At 44.0% G+C, this 17,613-nt stretch overlaps 1 protein-coding gene across 2 annotated transcripts in view; it reads right to left on the reverse strand.

The window, feature by feature from the left end:
- Nucleotides 1-3,044: 3,044 nt before the first annotated feature.
- Nucleotides 3,045-17,613, reverse strand: part of LOC138283889 (tetratricopeptide repeat protein 24-like) — a 304,911-nt gene continuing 290,342 nt past the window's right edge. For both annotated transcript variants that reach the window (XM_069222092.1, XM_069222094.1), the window contains exons 9-10: nucleotides 9,751-9,909; nucleotides 3,045-3,491 (exon numbers count right to left, since the gene is read on the reverse strand). In XM_069222092.1, the coding sequence (XP_069078193.1) occupies nucleotides 3,377-3,491; nucleotides 9,751-9,909 (274 nt within the window). In that variant the 3' untranslated portion in view covers nucleotides 3,045-3,376. The remainder of the gene's footprint in view (nucleotides 3,492-9,750; nucleotides 9,910-17,613) is intronic.

Consider the following 17,613-nt stretch of genomic DNA (forward strand, 5'->3'; position numbering starts at 1 on the left):
GTATGAATTGGATTAAAGAAGAAAATTGGGAGAATTAATCATATGAATTTGGGATTGGTGGATTGTTCAAGTGATATTGGTGAAGACGGATGTTTCAATGTAATACGGAGGAATGTGGATGTCCCCTATCGATTAGTCCTGAGGAAGACCCGTTGTGGAGTCGGAAGTTGGCCCAAGAGCTTGAGGGGGTCGAAACGTCGATGATGATGCTTTAGCCTGGATTTTTTTTTTTTAAGGACTAAATTCGGGATGGAATCCTGTTTAAAATAATATTGCGATTCAATGTGGTAAAAGGAACAACCAACAGGCTGTTATATATTTTTTACGTTTATTTTGTAGATTGGTTTAGTGGGAGATTGACTATCCTTTTTCTTTTCTAAATCACGAGCACTTGATCTATTTGCACGTTGTCCTGTCCTTCTTTTATGGTGATACGATTGGGGATTGTATATTTTGTATATATATGAGGAAAGAATATATTTTGTATATGTAATAAAGGATGTTCTCCTAAATAAGTATGGGTCTATGCTGCATGTTATGATATGAGGGATGGGATGATCATGGTTATAATTGGTCCCTAGGGGGATCAATGTTGTTTTGTAATATGTTTCTTGTTTACGGCACACACATAGTGGCGTTAGGGGGTGCTAAGGGGTGCATGTGAGGTCGCACTGGACTAGGTGCTGCACGGCTTCTCTTAATTCTGTCCCATGGTCTTTCATGGCAGGTAATGTTGTATTCCTATGTGTGCAACACAATGCAGCAGACAGGTGAACATGCACACTACAGGGATGTCAGGTATGTGTAGGTGATATGTTGTTGGCCATGACAACACCTGGGTTGCATTTGATATTGGTGCTGCCAGAGGCTTGAACCCCATAACTGATGTGGGGCTGTGCCTATGTGTGACTTTCTTTACATTGAAATGGCCTATGCAATTCACATTGCTGAGCTATACATTATTAGGTGTAATGTGTGTGAGATCTGTATTTAGGTGTCAACCAGTGGACACTAGTAGTGTTTTGGGCCCAGCTTCTGTATGCAAAGGGGACATAGCTCCACCTGTCCTCACATGGTGTGCCAGTCAGGTTGTGGCTGTTTTATGTACATGTGAGTGTATATATGTGTGTGTGATGTGCAATGATTGCGGTGTAGTGTGGCAGGTGGCATATGTGTTATTGCCTCTACATCTGTGTTCCCATGTCCATGTGTGTTTAGTGTGGTGTATGTCTTGTTTCTCCTACATGGTTGGTCTGTTGTCTGTGTACTGATTGTTATGGTAGCTTACCTACGAGTAGCCATTGCCATATTGCCCATCCTGGAACCGCTCATTGATGGTGGAATGCCGGAATATGTAGGCATCATGTACGCTGCCAGGCTATTTGGCAGGAATGTTTGAGAAGAGCTCATGATGCTCCACAATGGCCTGCACATTTATGGAATGGGTGTTTTGGGGGTTCATGTATAGGTGCTGCTTTGCTGCAGATGGCACCAGTTGGATATACATGCAGTTCAATGCACCCAGCACATGCGGGAACCCAGAAGTTAGATAGAAACATTGCTTGGTCTCCTGCTGCAGTTGCTGGGTGTTGGGGAAGCAGATGTGGTGGAGTGTGAGGCGTATGCTTGCGTCCAGAACCTTTGGATGGAAGACCGAGAAGGATGGCTAGGAGATACCAGCCACTTGTGCACCCGTTGCCTGAAAAGATCCTGATGCCAGAATATGGAGGACAGCAAGGAGTTTGTCATGGGTGGTATGTTTGTTGGAGTTTCCACCCTTGCAGTGATGTCTAGTGCAATCTGGTGCAGCAGGCTTACTATTGACTTCTGGTACAGACGGTAATTCCTGATGACATCTTGTTCCCTGAGCCCAAGGATGGTTTTACGCTGTTGAAAGATCCTCTCCCGCCCTCTGCGCTGCCTTTGTGGCTGCTGTGGTGGTGTTTGGGGTTGCTGAGGTGGTGGTGGAGGGATGAGTTGTCATCTGCGGCGTGTGCCAAGCTGGAGCAATAACAGTTTCATCTTGTCCAGGAAATTGCCAATGCTCCTTCTGTGTGTTTTCCTTAAGCGCTGGTGTGTGATCCTCTTTTTAACGCCTAATCTGCCTTTGCGTATTTTGATCCGTTTCCTTTATGTACATCATTTTTGCATCTGGGTAAATATGGTGCTGGAAGGCTGGCGTAATTTTTTGGAAAGGAACGCCTCTGCATATCATTTTCGTAATATGATGCAAGGTGGGTTGGCGCTCCCAAAAAGTGACGCTAACTCTGATATTTTGATGACAGGAGTAAATATGGTGCTGGAGGGCTAGCGTCATTTCTTGGAAGGGAACGCCTACCTTCCATATCATTGTCGCAATATGACAGAAGGTGGGTTGGCGCTCTCAAAAAATTACGCTAACTCTGATATTTTGATGCTAGAAGGGTTTAGCGTAAAAATATTAATGTGGTGGTAGGTTTGCGCCACTTTTGTGTAAAAAAAAAAAAAAAGGACACAAAGACGGCAAAAACTTTTCATAAATATGGGCCAATGTATAAAATATATATTTTCATAGAGGTTGCAACAATGGAAGTCTCAATGTGCACCAAAGAACACAACTCTTAAGCCCAGGTTTAATAAAGTTTTGCACCAGAGCAAAGCAGCACAAATTAGCGTAGACTTTTGCAAGGGTATTTATTATCCAGTGCAAATTTGGTGTCTGCTCTGCAGGAGAAACTAGTCAACATGGCCGACAGATACTCAACAAAGCACATTCCCCAAATATGTTTAACAGACTTAAAATAACATTAACAAAAATAATCTAAAGCTAGAGGGCTTGGTTGCTTGAGGGTTTATTTCGCAGGGCTGACCTCATTTGTTTTGTGAGTGCCATCAATTATCTAATGATTTGCTTCATGAATACTCTTTGTCAGTATTTGTTTTAATTTACTTTGAGTTTATTTAAAATAATGAACGCAGCCAACTAAACTGAGAACTGCAAACATATGAATTAAATGTATAAGCATCCGGAGATGTAAAATGAAATGCGAAGGCACATTTGTTTTTTACATGGAATTTATTCAAGTTAGGATTTTCATTGACACCAGGTGATATCGTTGCAGGATATGCCGTGGATGCAAGGGCCCGTGTAATGCCCCTATTCATATTAACCATGTTGAGACTTTAAAATAATTTAGTGAAATATGCTAGCCTTTAGCAAAAAAAAGTATTGTTAGTTCAACATAACATGTTTGAACTTGAATTTAGGAAATGCAATATGTTTAATGTCAAAGAATACTAACAGTCAGCACAGAGTTTATGTGGTAAGAATTAATATGTGCAATGTTTGTTTTTCACAAATTGGTGTTTACTGTTGCTGGGATATTCCAACTTGTCCTTAAGAAATAGAACACGTTGTTGATTTGTTTTTTTCTGGTGATTTAACTAGATTTTCTTGCATTTTTGCTACATGTCTTTTCGGCTGTCCTTCGCCGTCACTCTCATCTGTATCACTGGAAAAAGAAAGAAGATTACATAATTATGTGCAGCATCTACTCCCAACTTCTCCCAACAAATAAATAGTGGTGCCTGGCACCTAGAAGCACAGAGGTTACAGCCCAACCAGAACCATAGACTGCTCTCTAGTTCTGCAACTATGCGACACCACCTTCCCCAATGTGTAGGAGGGTCCTGATTAACAAACTGCATTTTGTACTTTGTGAAGTACTACCACAGTAGTAACACTCATGTACTACAAAAAGCAGTTCACAATTCTAGGCTCTATCCCCTCTACCTCTCCTGTCTTTTCCATGAGGAGATCTCTGTCACACATAGCTATTGAGTTATTAGTAAATACATAGGGAATAATTACTCCTAAATTGGAGGATTTAGAGAAATTTAAGGAGGGGTTTGACAGGGACATGCTAGTACCAAAGATCAGCCCACAAAAGCACAACACAATTGTGATTCACAAAGTATATTTCTAAAGATACTACAGTAATAAAGATGTGAAAACAGGATCAAATGTACTCCAGCCCAACCTCAGAATAAAGCAAAGCACCACACATTTAAAATAGCTCCCTAAATATATTAAAAGCAAATTAAATAGATTATCTGTTGTTAATCAATAATTCAATTAGTTTGATACTTAAAATAATGCATGTAGGGTTAAGTGATAATGCATTATATAGCATCAATTATTTAAATTGAATAACACAAATAATTTAAAACAATACACTTTAAAAAAAATTTTTTAAAGTAAAACGGTTTTAAATGAATTAAATACACAACCTTTAATCAGATGTACTAAATATTAGATAAAAATATAAATGTTAGTGAGGGTGAGCATTTTTTTTAAACTGTTCTGTTTAAAATTAATATTTATAATTAAATATGCATATTGTATCATTCACTAGCCATTTAATTTGATGAGTTAATGTGCTGTAAAAGTTAATTGTGTTGCTTCACACTATTTTTGAATATTTCAAATTAATTACATTTATATTTTATATTAAATTATTTGTATTTAAAAATAGAAATCCATTAGGAAATATCTACCCTAGAGGTGGTTATCTCCACCAACAAGAGAATAGTTACTTACAGTAACGATACACTTGTAAATTGGGTTCTCTGAGTTTGCTGTGCAGTCTCACTATTATTTTTGAATATTTCAAATTAATTACCTTTATATTTTATATTAAATTATTTGTATTTAAAAAGAAATCCATTAGGAAATATCTACCCTAGAGGTGGTTATCTCCACCAACAAGAGAATAGTTACTTACACTTGTAAATTGGGTTCTCCATAAAACACGAGGTAAAATTGGCTACATCAATTTCAGTGAGGCCATTTTAAGGTGCACAGGAAGTGCATCACTGGAGTGAAAGGTAAAAGTGTCACTGCGATTGTTGCCTACAAGAAAACAGCCTTAAGCTCTGTAAGAACACATGTCAAAAGAAATTATTTTGGCCATTGGCGTAGCTTAGTCAGTAAGATTGGAGGGGTTGAGCTTTGAGTTTTTCTAACACACAGGCATGTTTATACGACAAGCAGGTGCATGAGAGGGGCATGAGGCCAAATGGAAAGAGAGAGGCATGCGGCTTGATAAGGGGACTAAGTGAGGGAAAACACAATATTTTGTAAAATTACCAATATTTTTGATGACTTTAAAAACTAAGAGGGAGATTGTGTGGGCGTTGTTGTCCGAATGTTTGTAAATATTTCTGGTGAAATTCGGCAGATATCTCACCATACCCGACCGAAAGCATCTATATCCAGCTATTTATCAGAAGATTCATTCATTAAGGGGATGTAGTGACCCACTCCCCCCCTAAAGCTACGTCCCTGGTTTTGGCATGTAAAAAAATCTACTTTTATGTATCAGTTAAATCAACTTTAAGTGCACTGTGGAGCGACATGCTAAGTATTAGGACTCACCTGTCTATACATTGACTAACTGCAAAAGCTTTACTAAGAGTGGCCTCCTGCTGCCAACAGGCCTGACCCTGCAAAATTTGAGATTTGAGGGAACATCGCAGTGTTAAAGTAGGGGAAGAAAGGAATTACCCAAGGGACTCAGACTCAGAACTACATGCAGCACCCCCTGAATTCCTCGTTTCTTATTTGATGTCAGGATCCAGCTTGTAACCTCTGGGTCTAGCTTTTAATAGCACACATTTGCTGCATTAACAATTTTGGGGGCTGAGAGAAAAATGTGTCCCATTTAACAGGTCACTGGTAATCAGGGACTCAATGTTATTGTCCACTGTATAGGTTGGTGTAGCATTTCATAGGGAAAGTGGTTGTTTGTGTCCTAATGTCACTTTTTTGAAACTGGATTAGGAAAATGCTAAAACGTTTACTTAACTTTTTTCTTAATGTTCCTTAAAATCTAGTTCAACAGTGATGGTATATTTGTTCTGTACATATTATATAGGTAACTTTATTAAAAACCTATTATGCTGTGCCTTGAAGACTTAGCAATAATTAATTCTGTCCTGTTGGACTTTCCTCATGAGATTGATTGCACATTGGTAATGTGTGAAATATGACTCTAGGCAATGGAATAACCCCTAGGAACAGGAAGGCTGGGAGGAGTAAGCACGTAGCCTAGAATATGGGAAGCTGGGAGTGGACAAAAACACAAAGGACATCACAAAGGCAAAGCTGGGCCTTTTCTATCTCACATAGTTATATTAAACAGGGCTGAGTGGGGAGGTGGCTTTCAACTGAGATCCCTACTAGATTTCTTGTCTCTGCTCCCAGTTCAGGCAAATCCCCTTGTCAGAAGAGTGGAGGTTTGCAGCAGCCAATCCTCATTTTCATAGGGCAGGCCCGGGGTGTAACTTACAAGGTTTGAAAAAAGGGCCAGAGCTAACTCGAAAGCCCTTAGAGCAGGGATAGTTTGCAGGAAGGAAAACAGGTATTGTGGCAAAAGTGGGATTTGAAGTTTTTAAGACCATTCCTTTGTTTCACAATATCTAGATTGCTGTAACACCATTCTTTTGATAGCCTGCTTGCAGAACCCGAGGTATTGGATTGATGAATATATATGCAGCCTCTGTCCACTATCAGGTGTAAACAGCTTATGCCAAATATAGGTTGATCAGTGGTATGAAATTACTGTACTCCATTTTGTTCTTCATAAATTTCTCCAGGTATAGTCTGGCGAGATATGTGCAGGGCAAAAAAGGTTAGCAAGAGAGAAAATATTTGAAGTAACTGGATGCAATACCAGTAGAGGCTGGTGGATTTTTTAAAGTGATGGGGCAGAAATCTTTGACTTGAATAAAAAACTCAAGCGAGCTTGAAATGAAGTATGGGAAGGGGGCAGTGTGTCAGAAAATTTGGGAAGTACATTTTCAGCATACATTACTAGAAAACTTGCTACGTTTTGAAAAGAAGAGGTGCAAAGGCACACCATTCTCCTTGCACTCAAACAAACAAATCAACCACCCTGCACTCATACAGGCACATAGTTCAATCACCCTGCACTCACAGACACACACTACTTCACTCATCCTATAATCAAACAAGCCCACTGCTCAACCTGCTGTCACACAGGCACACAACTCTAACTGCATTCGCACCACTCATCCAGTGCATTCTCATCCTTCATCCCACACTTATAATGGGATGTTGCAAATCCACACAGTCACCCAAGTCACTCAGCACTCACACAGGCACCTTATTAACCCTGGACCCCGAGAGTCTCACCATTCACTCACTGTATTCTCATCCACTCACCCTGCACTCATACAGAGGCAGACCACTAACCCTACACTCATAAACACAACTCATTCTGCACTCACACAGGCACACCCTGCTTTTGCATAGGCATACTACTCATCCTACATTCACTCCAGTCATCCAGTGCAATTACACCACTCATGATGCACTCATAGAGTCATGCCACTCCCCCAGTGCACTCATGCATGCACACAGCTCACCCTGCTCTCATACCGCAACACCTTCGCTCATATAAGCAACCACTCACCATCCAACTTGCATGCACACAAAAAGACCATTCTGCAGCAGTACTAAATCCTCCTTGCTCCCCACCTACTCAAGCAAAGTGCAGTCAGAATACTCCTCTTCCATTATGTTGGGAAGAGGGTGTTGTTGTGAAGGCCAAGAGGAGGAATGACCATGCTGCTGGAGCTCCAGACGCAGCGCTGATGGCATAGTCTGTCCTCTGGCAGTCTCCCTAGCCCTCTGACAGTAAGGAGCCAAAGCCTTTGAACGGAAGGACGGATATAAAAGCAAAGGCTTTAGCCACTCTTGGCCTGTGACCTCAACCAGGCTGGGCCTAATTCCTGAATTGCATTTTACCTGACTGAAACTGTCACCTCTCACTTCTCCCACATGCACAGCTGCATCTCCTATTTCCCCTTCAAAACAATGTAAGTTTCAGGTTACTTCCTGAAACTGAGCAAACAGGATTTTCTTAAGGCTACTCATTAGATTTGTTTTCTGGTCACTTTGCCTCCTACTCTACTGCTGGCTACGCCTACAGCACCCCTTAATACCAGCCGGCACTGTGCAATATTTTTGATTTTACATGTTACCTCATTTGACTTTGAACGTGCAGAATTGAGTAGTAATTTTGCCACAGAGTAAAACCTCCAAAGTCATAATGAGGTCCATAAGAGGGTTATTCAGCCATCTAGCAGGCTTTGCCTTATCTCGTGTTTGATATTGTTAACGCTGAATTATTAATGAGTTTATTAATGAATATTCATGTATTTTGAATGTTGGATTTGTGTGGAAAATGTATTAATGTAGAGAAAAATAATGCACACATTTGAAGGTGCACATTCCAGAGTGGCTGCCAATATTCACGAAGTGTACTTATTAATGGCTTATTAATATGAAATGTTGAGCTTATGTTTGAATAATGTAGTAATATGTCATACTAAAGGTTATGCATTATGTATTAGATGCCTTAATTGTAGGCCTTCACTTAGCGAGGTCTTAGGCCTAGTTGTACGGCCTCATGTCAAGCTGCATTTCTTAGACGTTTCTAAAATGGATGCTTAGAGAATTTAATTGTGATTTTCCACTGTTCTGACCATGTGCACGTAGCTGAAGTTAGTTCTCATGAGAAACTGCTTGCTAGAAGATGTTGTACTTGCTAGTGAAACAATGTTTAATGTAATGTGTGTAAGACTGACCTTCCCAGGAAAAGACAATGGATGCACAGACTGGAGTATAAGCTGCAACAATATTGATACCCGACAAGCCAAATGACGGGAGCAGGAGAAGAGGAACCAGTTGTCGACATGTGAGCCACGTAGTAGTAGAAATATAGATTTGAGGGTTTCGTTTCATTGGACTAAGTGTAAACATATGATTCCTTGACCAATTAGGATGTGGGAAGTAGTTTTAGGAAATCTAACTTAGCCAGACTGCACAGAGGGGAGAACAGCCATTCTCCCCATTCTTCTTGAGAGTTTAAGCCATTAGCTATATTCTTTCGAACCACTAAGAAATACTTTTTCTGAACTTGGATGCTGAATCCTGAAGTCGTGCCGAACAAACTGATGCCCTTTTGACGAAGTCTGTCACAGCTTGCTGAACCCTATTGAGGACAGGTATATAATGACATCACTGATTGTTATGCCAATTTGCTTTTGTTTCTGGGTACCAACTGCTATTTTGATAGAGCCATTGTTAGATGTTTTTCCAAATTTGTGTTGACTAAATTGTTTGCATGAAACCCAAACATGCTATTCTAATCTGATGTTAGTTAGGGTTCTCACTGATGAAGTTTGATATATGTAATAACAGTTGATGTATTTTCTTTTCTGAATCTACATGTATGTTATATTGTTTGCACAGCTATTCTTGCTATTAATTTGTACTGTAACTTTAGAATGTGTAGTAGCTCAAGCTTTGATTAGATTGTGATTCTTTCGCCGCTTTGGTCAACCAGTATTGTTTATGTATGTTTATCATTTATTTTGAGACTATGTTATGTGAAATTAGCATTGTTAATATAGGGAAATAAACATTCTAACTTTTACATAAATGTGTGGTTATTCATGACTGCAAAGTCGTGGTGAGTGGATATTACTGACTCCTACTGATTATTGATGTCATTGATTGTTGATGTTATTGATCGGTATTGGTACGGGATATATGGTGGGAAAAACTCGAAGCTCAGTCAAAAGGTCCATCGGCCTATTCGCATCTCCCTTGTAAGTTTACTTAATAAATTCTGATGCGCTAACAATATAATAACTGGATCTTGGAGGTCTGCTTTTTTGTACCTTGAATCTGAAGACCCATCTTCATCACTTGATGTGGTTGATCCTTTTGAAGTTGTTGACTCATCGTCAGGTATATCGCTTGATAGACTTGAAATTCTCAATGAATCTTTAGGTATATTTTTGCTTGATGGATGCCGTTCATTGAAAAGACTGTGGTGGCTAAAAATATGAATAGGTGAGTATGCATTAAAGTTGTATGAAAGTAGTAAACAGGTAACAAGTATAAGAGAGCATCTAAATAAAAAATATATGAATAAAATAGACAGGTTGTTGGACAATCCTTCTGTTCCATCATTACATATAACTGAATGTTTTTGACAAAGTGAGGGCACTTCTCTTCCCAGATTGAGATACCAGCACCCGAATAACCCTTTGGTTCAGAAGCAACACAGAAAGATATACTCCAAACTCATAGGTGTGTTGCTGCATCTAAAAGATGACACTGTGACTGGCCCAGACACAACATGGAATATCACAATGGTGTCATCTGAATGTACATTGAATCAATAATCTGAATATACAGTGATAAACAAATATCTAAAAATAGAATTATTTATGATGTGCATGTAGTCATTTCCCAGAGTTGACCTGTCTGCATAGGATTAAAACACCCATATTGATACTGAGCAATTATGTTAAGGATGTAAAGAAGAAATGTCATTTGTTGGCGGGAAAGATATAAAACATGCATATTTTAGTCCTCTTTTGCTGCATAATCCCAATGGCCCTCAGTATAAGTGAAAAAGATATCCAACAGACCAACCTGTAAGTAACATAAAGGAATATAGGAAGAAATATCGCTCACAAAAAACACTTTTGGTTATTGACAAATAAGCAAGCATGAGTCTTTTGTAAGGACATTCAGACACTTTGGTACGTACTGAGGTCTTAGGTGTAATGTTTGCGGGAAGAGGCAGAATCTTTTAATCTAGCTTGATTTAGAGAATAGGGAGGGAGCTACAACCATTGAGGATCTTAGGCCCATATTTATACTTTCTGATGGATACAACTACCTGTGGATTCCTCACCTAATGAATACTCCCATGGCGCCAGCATTCGACGGAAATCTTCTTACTAGTCTCTGCACGTCGACGAGGACGTCACTCTAGCCCACGCGACGCCGTCTGACGTCATACAGGCAATAAGAGGTCCTCGACGACGTGCGGACGTCAGTTCCCTTTTTTCCGTGCATTCGAAACGGTTATCTTCGAGGGAGCAACTGTTACTTTTGTGGTTACAGTGTATTTTTGCTGCGTAGCCTTTCGCTGTGGTAATAATGTCGCAGAGAAAGTCTGGATTCAAGCCTTGTCGTGAGTGTGGAGGCAAGATGTCGGTGACGGATCCTCATTCCGATTGCCTTTGGTGTTTGAGCTCCGACCACGACGTCTCGACTTGTGATTCATGCCAGCACATGAATCCGAAGGCCCTCAAAGAACGTGAGGCGAAGCTGTTTATGGCAAAATCGAAGGAGAAGCATCACAAGAAGTCTTCTTCTCCAAGACATCGGCGTCATCGAGACTCCCGGCGCCGTAGAGAATCTCGGCGTCATTCGAAGGAGACTCGTTCCAGGTCTTCGGATCGGCGCCGAAGGACATGGGAGATTAGTCCCACGGTTACGCCGCATCCTTCGACGCCGTTGCCCTCTCCGGCGTCTCCAACTTCACCTGGACAGGCGTCGGTGATTGAGGTATTGGAGCCTCAGGTGTTTTCTCCGGCGCAGACGCCGAGGCCGGCGTCGGGGTCGCCTCCGAGACAGGCACCTCAGTATCCGGCTTTTCCCACCCCTGGAGCCGATAGTTCCGCATTCTTGAATGCGATGTATGCCATCTTCCAACAGATGGCTCCAGGGGGTGCTCCGGCTGGGCCTTTGGCCTTTTCTTTGGGTGATCCTGCGCCTCTTCGGCCGGAACCCTTTATGCCCTTTCTCCCTTTTGGGAACGTGGGCTCGGCGCCAGTGTCGGCGCCGGTGGCCGCTCCGGTGGCTTCAGAAGGATTGGCCCCGGGGATTTCCATCCCGTCGACGTCGGGATTTCGGCCTGTGACTCCGGTGGGTCCATCTGCTTCAGCCGATCTTCGACTTCGGCGGAGGCATTGTCGACTCCGCGTATTGAACAACGACTTCATTCGAGGAGACGTGCTCTCCGTGTATTAGAGGAGCAGGAGTACCAACGAGCCCTGGAGGAAGGAGAGCTAGAGGACTCGGGTGATGGGCTGCGTGGTCTGGAGTCGGCCAGTGGGCTGGACACTTCCCCTGAGTGGGATCTTTCGTCCCCGGGAGAATATACTGAGGAGGCTGCTTCCTTTCATGCAGTGGTACGGAAGGCAGCTAGTTTTTTGGACCTGCCTTTGCCGGTGGTGGAGGCTAAACAAAACCTTTTAACAGAGGTGTTACATCCGGCCTCAGCTGCGGCGGAGCCTCTTTTGCCATTTAATGACGCTCTGCTGGATCCGGTGTTAGAGGTGTGGAAGAGGCCGGCATCTTCCCCAGCAGTTCACAGAGCCGTGGCCAGGAGGTATCGGGCGGCTCCGACTGACCCTGGTTTTCTATCTAGGCACCCTACGCCGGAGAGCTTGGTGGTGCAGGCCTCCTGTTCATCCAAGTCAGCGCCTGGTTCTTTCCCGACGGTGCCTGGGGACAGAGATTCTAAGAAACTAGAGGCGCAGTCCAAGAAGATTTTTTCGTCCTGCAGTCTGGCGTTAAAAGCCACTAATGCAACCTGTATCCTGGGGAGGTATATTCATGCTCTGATGGATGAAATTTCCTCATCGTTTACAGAACTTCCCCAGGGTCTTTTGGATCTTGCTTCAAATGCCCAGGCTGCTGCGACCCAGATTATCCAGACGGGACTGGATACCACCGACTCGGTAGCCAGAGCAATGGGCACAACTGTGGTGGCAAGGAGACAGGCCTGGCTCCGTAACTCGGGCTTTTCTGCGGATGTACAGTCCACATTGTTGGATCTCCCGTTTGATGGGGACAAACTGTTTTGGGGCCAAGGCTGATTCGGCCTTGGAACGTTTTGAGGAAAGCAGGGCCACGGCTAAGTCGTTAGGGCTCCAAGCTCCTTCTGCCACGGCCTCTTCCAGATTTTTCAGGAGGTTTCGTGGATTTGGGCGTGGCTCTTCCTCCTCTTCCTTTCGGGGAAGATATCAGCAACCTGCCTCTTCCCATCCCTATAGATCTTTTAGGGGGAGAGGTAGGGTCCGCACCAGAGGAGCCTCTCAGCAGCACTCTGCCTCTTCCTCATCCTCTGGCGGGGTGCAGCAGGGGAAGCAGCCTTAGGCTTCCGCCATTTCCCACTCACTCCTCTCCTGTAGGGGGAAGATTACAGCATTTTCTCACAAAATGGAAGACTGTTACAACGGACACGTGCGTTCTCAGTATTGTGGGAAAAGGCTACACCCTTCCCTTTCGGGAGTTCCTGCCCCTCATCCCGCCCCGCCCTTCTTATTGTTCAGAAGAACACCTCCTGTTGCTAGAACAGGAGGTACAAGTCCTCCTTTCAAAGGGCGCGGTGGAGTTGGTCCCAGAGCAGGAAAGGGGTCGAGGATGTTACTCAAGGTATTTCCTGATACCCAAGAAGGATGGTCGTTTGAGACCAATTCTGGACCTGAGGATCTTGAATTGGTTCCTCAAGCAGGAAAAGTTCAAGATGCTGACCCTAGCACAGGTGCTTTTGGTGTTGAACAAGGAAGACTGGATGGTGTCTGTCGACTTGCAGGATGCTTACTTTCATATCCCGATTCTCAAGTCACACAGGAAGTATCTCCGGTTTGTGGTGGGATCGCAGCACTATCAGTTTGCGGTCCTTCCGTTTGGTCTTACTTCAGCACCTCGAGTCTTCACGAAGGTGATGTCGGTGGTTGCGGCAGAACTCAGAAGGAAGGGGATAGCAGTATTCCCTTACTTGGACGACTGGTTGATCAAAGCCAAGTCCCCGGAGCTTGTGTCGCATCATCTGCAGTCAACAACCCAGTTGTTGTTCGACCTGGGTTTTTCGGTGAACGAGCCCAAATCTCACCTAGAGCCCTCTCAGCGCCTCCTGTTCATAGGGGCAGTACTGGATACAACATTGGGTCGGGCCTTTCCTCCGCCTCAGCGGATTCAAGATATTCAGGATTTGGTTCCAATGTTTCGAAATGGAGCGGTAGTTCCAGTCCTCAAGGTCCTTCGTCTGCTCGGTCTGTTTGCCTCCTGCATTCTGTTGGTCACGCATGCTCGCTGGCACATGAGGGCTCTTCAGTGGTGCCTCCGAAGGCAGTGGTCTCAACACAAAGGGGATCTAGAGGGTACTGTCAAGATCTCCAGAGATGCTGCTGTGGATTTGAAGTGGTGGATTGCAAGCAACAATCTTTCACAAGGAAAGCCGTTCCAGCAGTCGCCACCAGTGGCCACAGTCATAACGGATGCTTCCACTCTAGGGTGGGGAGCTCATCTGGGGGATCTGGAGATCAAAGGTCTTTGGTCTCCAGAGGAACAGATGTTTCACATCAATCTGTTAGAGTTACGGGCTGTACGTCTGGCTCTCAAGGCCTTCCTCCCTTCCCTTCGTGGTCAGTCGGTACAGGTCCTAACGGACAATACTACCACGATGTGGTACATAAACAAGCAGGGAGGAGTGGGGTCGTACCTTCTCTGCAGAGAAGCTCTTCGACTATGGTCCTGGGCAAAGGACCATCAGATTTGCTTGATAGCAAACCATCTGGCCGGAGTCTTGAACGTGCGTGCGGACAGTCTCAGTCGCCATTTCTCGGCAGACCACGAGTGGCGTCTCCATCCAGATCAAGTCCGTTTAATCTTCCAGAGGTGGGGGTTTCCTCGGATAGATCTGTTTGCCACTCGAGAGAACGCGCATTGTCCGTTATTCTGCAGCCTCCAGTATCCGATGCAGGGAGCGTTGGGGGACGCGTTTCAAATAACCTGGTGCGGCCAGTTGCTTTACGCGTTTCCTCCCATACCCTTGATTCCTCGAGTATTGAGGAAGATTCGCCAGGACCGGGCTCTAGTCATCCTAATAGCTCCGGATTGGCCAAGGAGGGTATGGTACTCCGACCTTCTCCAACTCTCAATGTGCCCTCCGCTCCGTCTCCCTTTCAGGGCAGACCTCCTCTCGCAGTCGCAGGGGCAGGTTCTACACCCCAACCTCCAGAGTCTGCACCTACATGCCTGGAGATTGAACGGGGCAACCTGAGTTCCTTCTCTCTCCCGCCTGAGGTAGTGGATGTTATATTAGCGGCCAGGCGACACTCCACTAAATCTATCTACGCTAATAGATGGTCTAAATTTGTTGCGTGGTGTGGAGAGAGGCAGATTGATCCTTTGCATGCTCATTTATCGGACGTTTTGTCTTTTGCTCTGTCTCTAGCGCAGAAAGGTTGTGCAGTGGCTACCATTAAGGGTTATTTATCGGCCTTGTCAGCCTTCATATGTCTTCCAGACCAACCATCTTTATTTAAATCCCCTATTGTTATTAGATTCTTGAAAGGTCTTCTAAATAAATATCCTCCAAAGCCATTCGTTATGCCGCAATGGGATTTGTCCTTGGTCCTGACTTTCCTTATGGGGTCCCCTTTTGAACCTATGCATTCTTGCCCCTTAAGGTATTTGGTTTTAAAAACAGTCTTCCTGATAGCTATAACATCAGCAAGGAGAGTGAGTGAGTTGCAGGCCTTATCAGTAAAGCCCCCTTATACAACTTTTTATGGGGATAAGGTGGTGTTGAGGACCAAGGCTGCTTTCCTCCCGAAGGTTATTTCACCTTTCCATTTGGCTCAGGCAATTACTTTGTCCACGTTCTATCCTCCGCCTCATCCTTCCAAAGAGGAAGAAAGACTGCACCGCCTGGACCCAAAGAGGGCGTTGAGCTTCTTTATTGATAGAACAAAGGATTTCAGGCTGGAGGATCAGCTGTTTATTGGATACGTGGGCAAGAGGAGAGGAAAGGCAGTCCACAAGAGAACACTATCCAGGTGGGTTGTTCTTTGCATTAAAATCTGTTACTCTTTGGCAAAGAAGGATCCTCCTGAGGGCATTAGAGCTCATTCCACCAGAGCTAAGTCGGCCACTTCGGCCTTGGCCAGAGGTGTTCCTGTGGTCGACATCTGCAAGGCCGCAACTTGGTCGTCCCTTCACACTTTTGCAAAACATTACTGTTTGGATTCTGAGGTTAGAAGGGACGGCCATTTTGCACGGTCAGTGCTGCAGGATTTCTTGGTTTGACCATTTAGGCACCCACCGCCGGGCGTGGTACTGCTTTGGGACTCTATTCATTAGGTGAGGAATCCACAGGTAGTTGTATCCATCAGAAGAACTAGTTACTTACCTTCGGTAACGACTTTTCTGGTGGATACATTAGCTACCTGTGGATTCCTCACGGTCCCACCCGCCTCCCCGTTGCCTTTCTGGTCTTACCAAGTAATCCTTGAGTACGCTCCTCTTGGTCTTTGAGGGTGCAATAGATGTTGTATATATTATATTTATATATGTATATATGTATATATATTTGTGTATATACTTGATGTGTATATATATTTTAAAAAGAGAGAGTTATATATATATATAAAAGATTTACAGTTATTCATGCAATGTTGTGTATTTTTACAATGTAATGGGATGTTGCCTTGCTCTTTCATTGCATTGCCTGGTTTTTCTCATGCACGTAAAAAATGATTGGTACTGACGTCCGCACGTCGTCGAGGACCTCTTATTGCCTGTATGACGTCAGACGGCGTCGCGTGGGCTAGAGTGACGTCCTCGTCGACGTGCAGAGACTAGTAAGAAGATTTCCGTCGAATGCTGGCGCCATGGGAGTATTCATTAGGTGAGGAATCCACAGGTAGCTAATGTATCCACCAGAAAAGTCGTTACCGAAGGTAAGTAACTCGTTCTTTTGCCTCAAAACTGCGCTAAGACAATATTGGGGCAAAAGGATTTGCGCCGGCTTGTGCCATTCCACAGTGCCAGCCGGGTGCCATAGTTAAGGAATGGTGCAAGCCCGCGCTAAGCTTGGGCTAGCGTAAAAAAATATGATGCTAGCCAGGTGGGGGTGGCGGTATGGGAATAGAAGGTTGTGCATCTGGAAATGACGCAAGGCTGGTTATCGGCAAAAAATACCGCTAACCAGTCTTACGTCATTCCCAAAAGCACGACCATCCTAAAACATGACTTCTGTTGTAGAAAAGACAGGAGTCATGCCCACCACTCCAATGGCCAGCATAGGGGACCAGTATCCCCTAGGCATGGCCATTGCACCCAGTGCTGTGCAGGGGAGCCCATGTTAGGGCCCCCAATGGCATTAAAAAAAGAAAAATGACTTACCCTACTTACCTGGGATGGGCTCCCCCATCCTCTGGTGTGGGTTGGGGAGTTCCTGGGGCTTGAGGTGGGCACCTGTGGGCCCATTCCATGGTGTCTGTCTGTGGAAATGGGTCCACAGGTGCCTGAACGCCTGGGCTGACCCAGTCGTTAAATAATGACGCTAAGCAAGCTTAGCGACATTATTTGGGGCCGCATCCCACCTGTGTGTCATTTTTGCACAGGGAGATAAATATGGCGCTATGGGGATAGCGTAATTTTTTTGATGGGAACGCCTACCTTGCATCTCATTGACGCAAGGTAGGTTCACGCATTCAAAAAATGGTGCAAACTCCAATATTTTGATGCAAGACATGTCTAGCGCGTAAATATAAATATGGAGTTAAGTTTACGCCGCATTTGCGTAAAAAAAATTACTCAAATGCAGCGCAAACAGAGTATAAATATGCCACTAAGTGCTTTTAAGATGCAGCTATTCCAACCGGCCATTCTGCTGAAAAGTTTTAAAGCAGCATTAGAACTACACGATTATGAGCTGGGGAGAGATG

This window comes from Pleurodeles waltl, chromosome 3_1, assembly GCF_031143425.1.
Source record: "Pleurodeles waltl isolate 20211129_DDA chromosome 3_1, aPleWal1.hap1.20221129, whole genome shotgun sequence".
Classification (NCBI taxonomy): Eukaryota; Metazoa; Chordata; class Amphibia; order Caudata; family Salamandridae; genus Pleurodeles; species Pleurodeles waltl.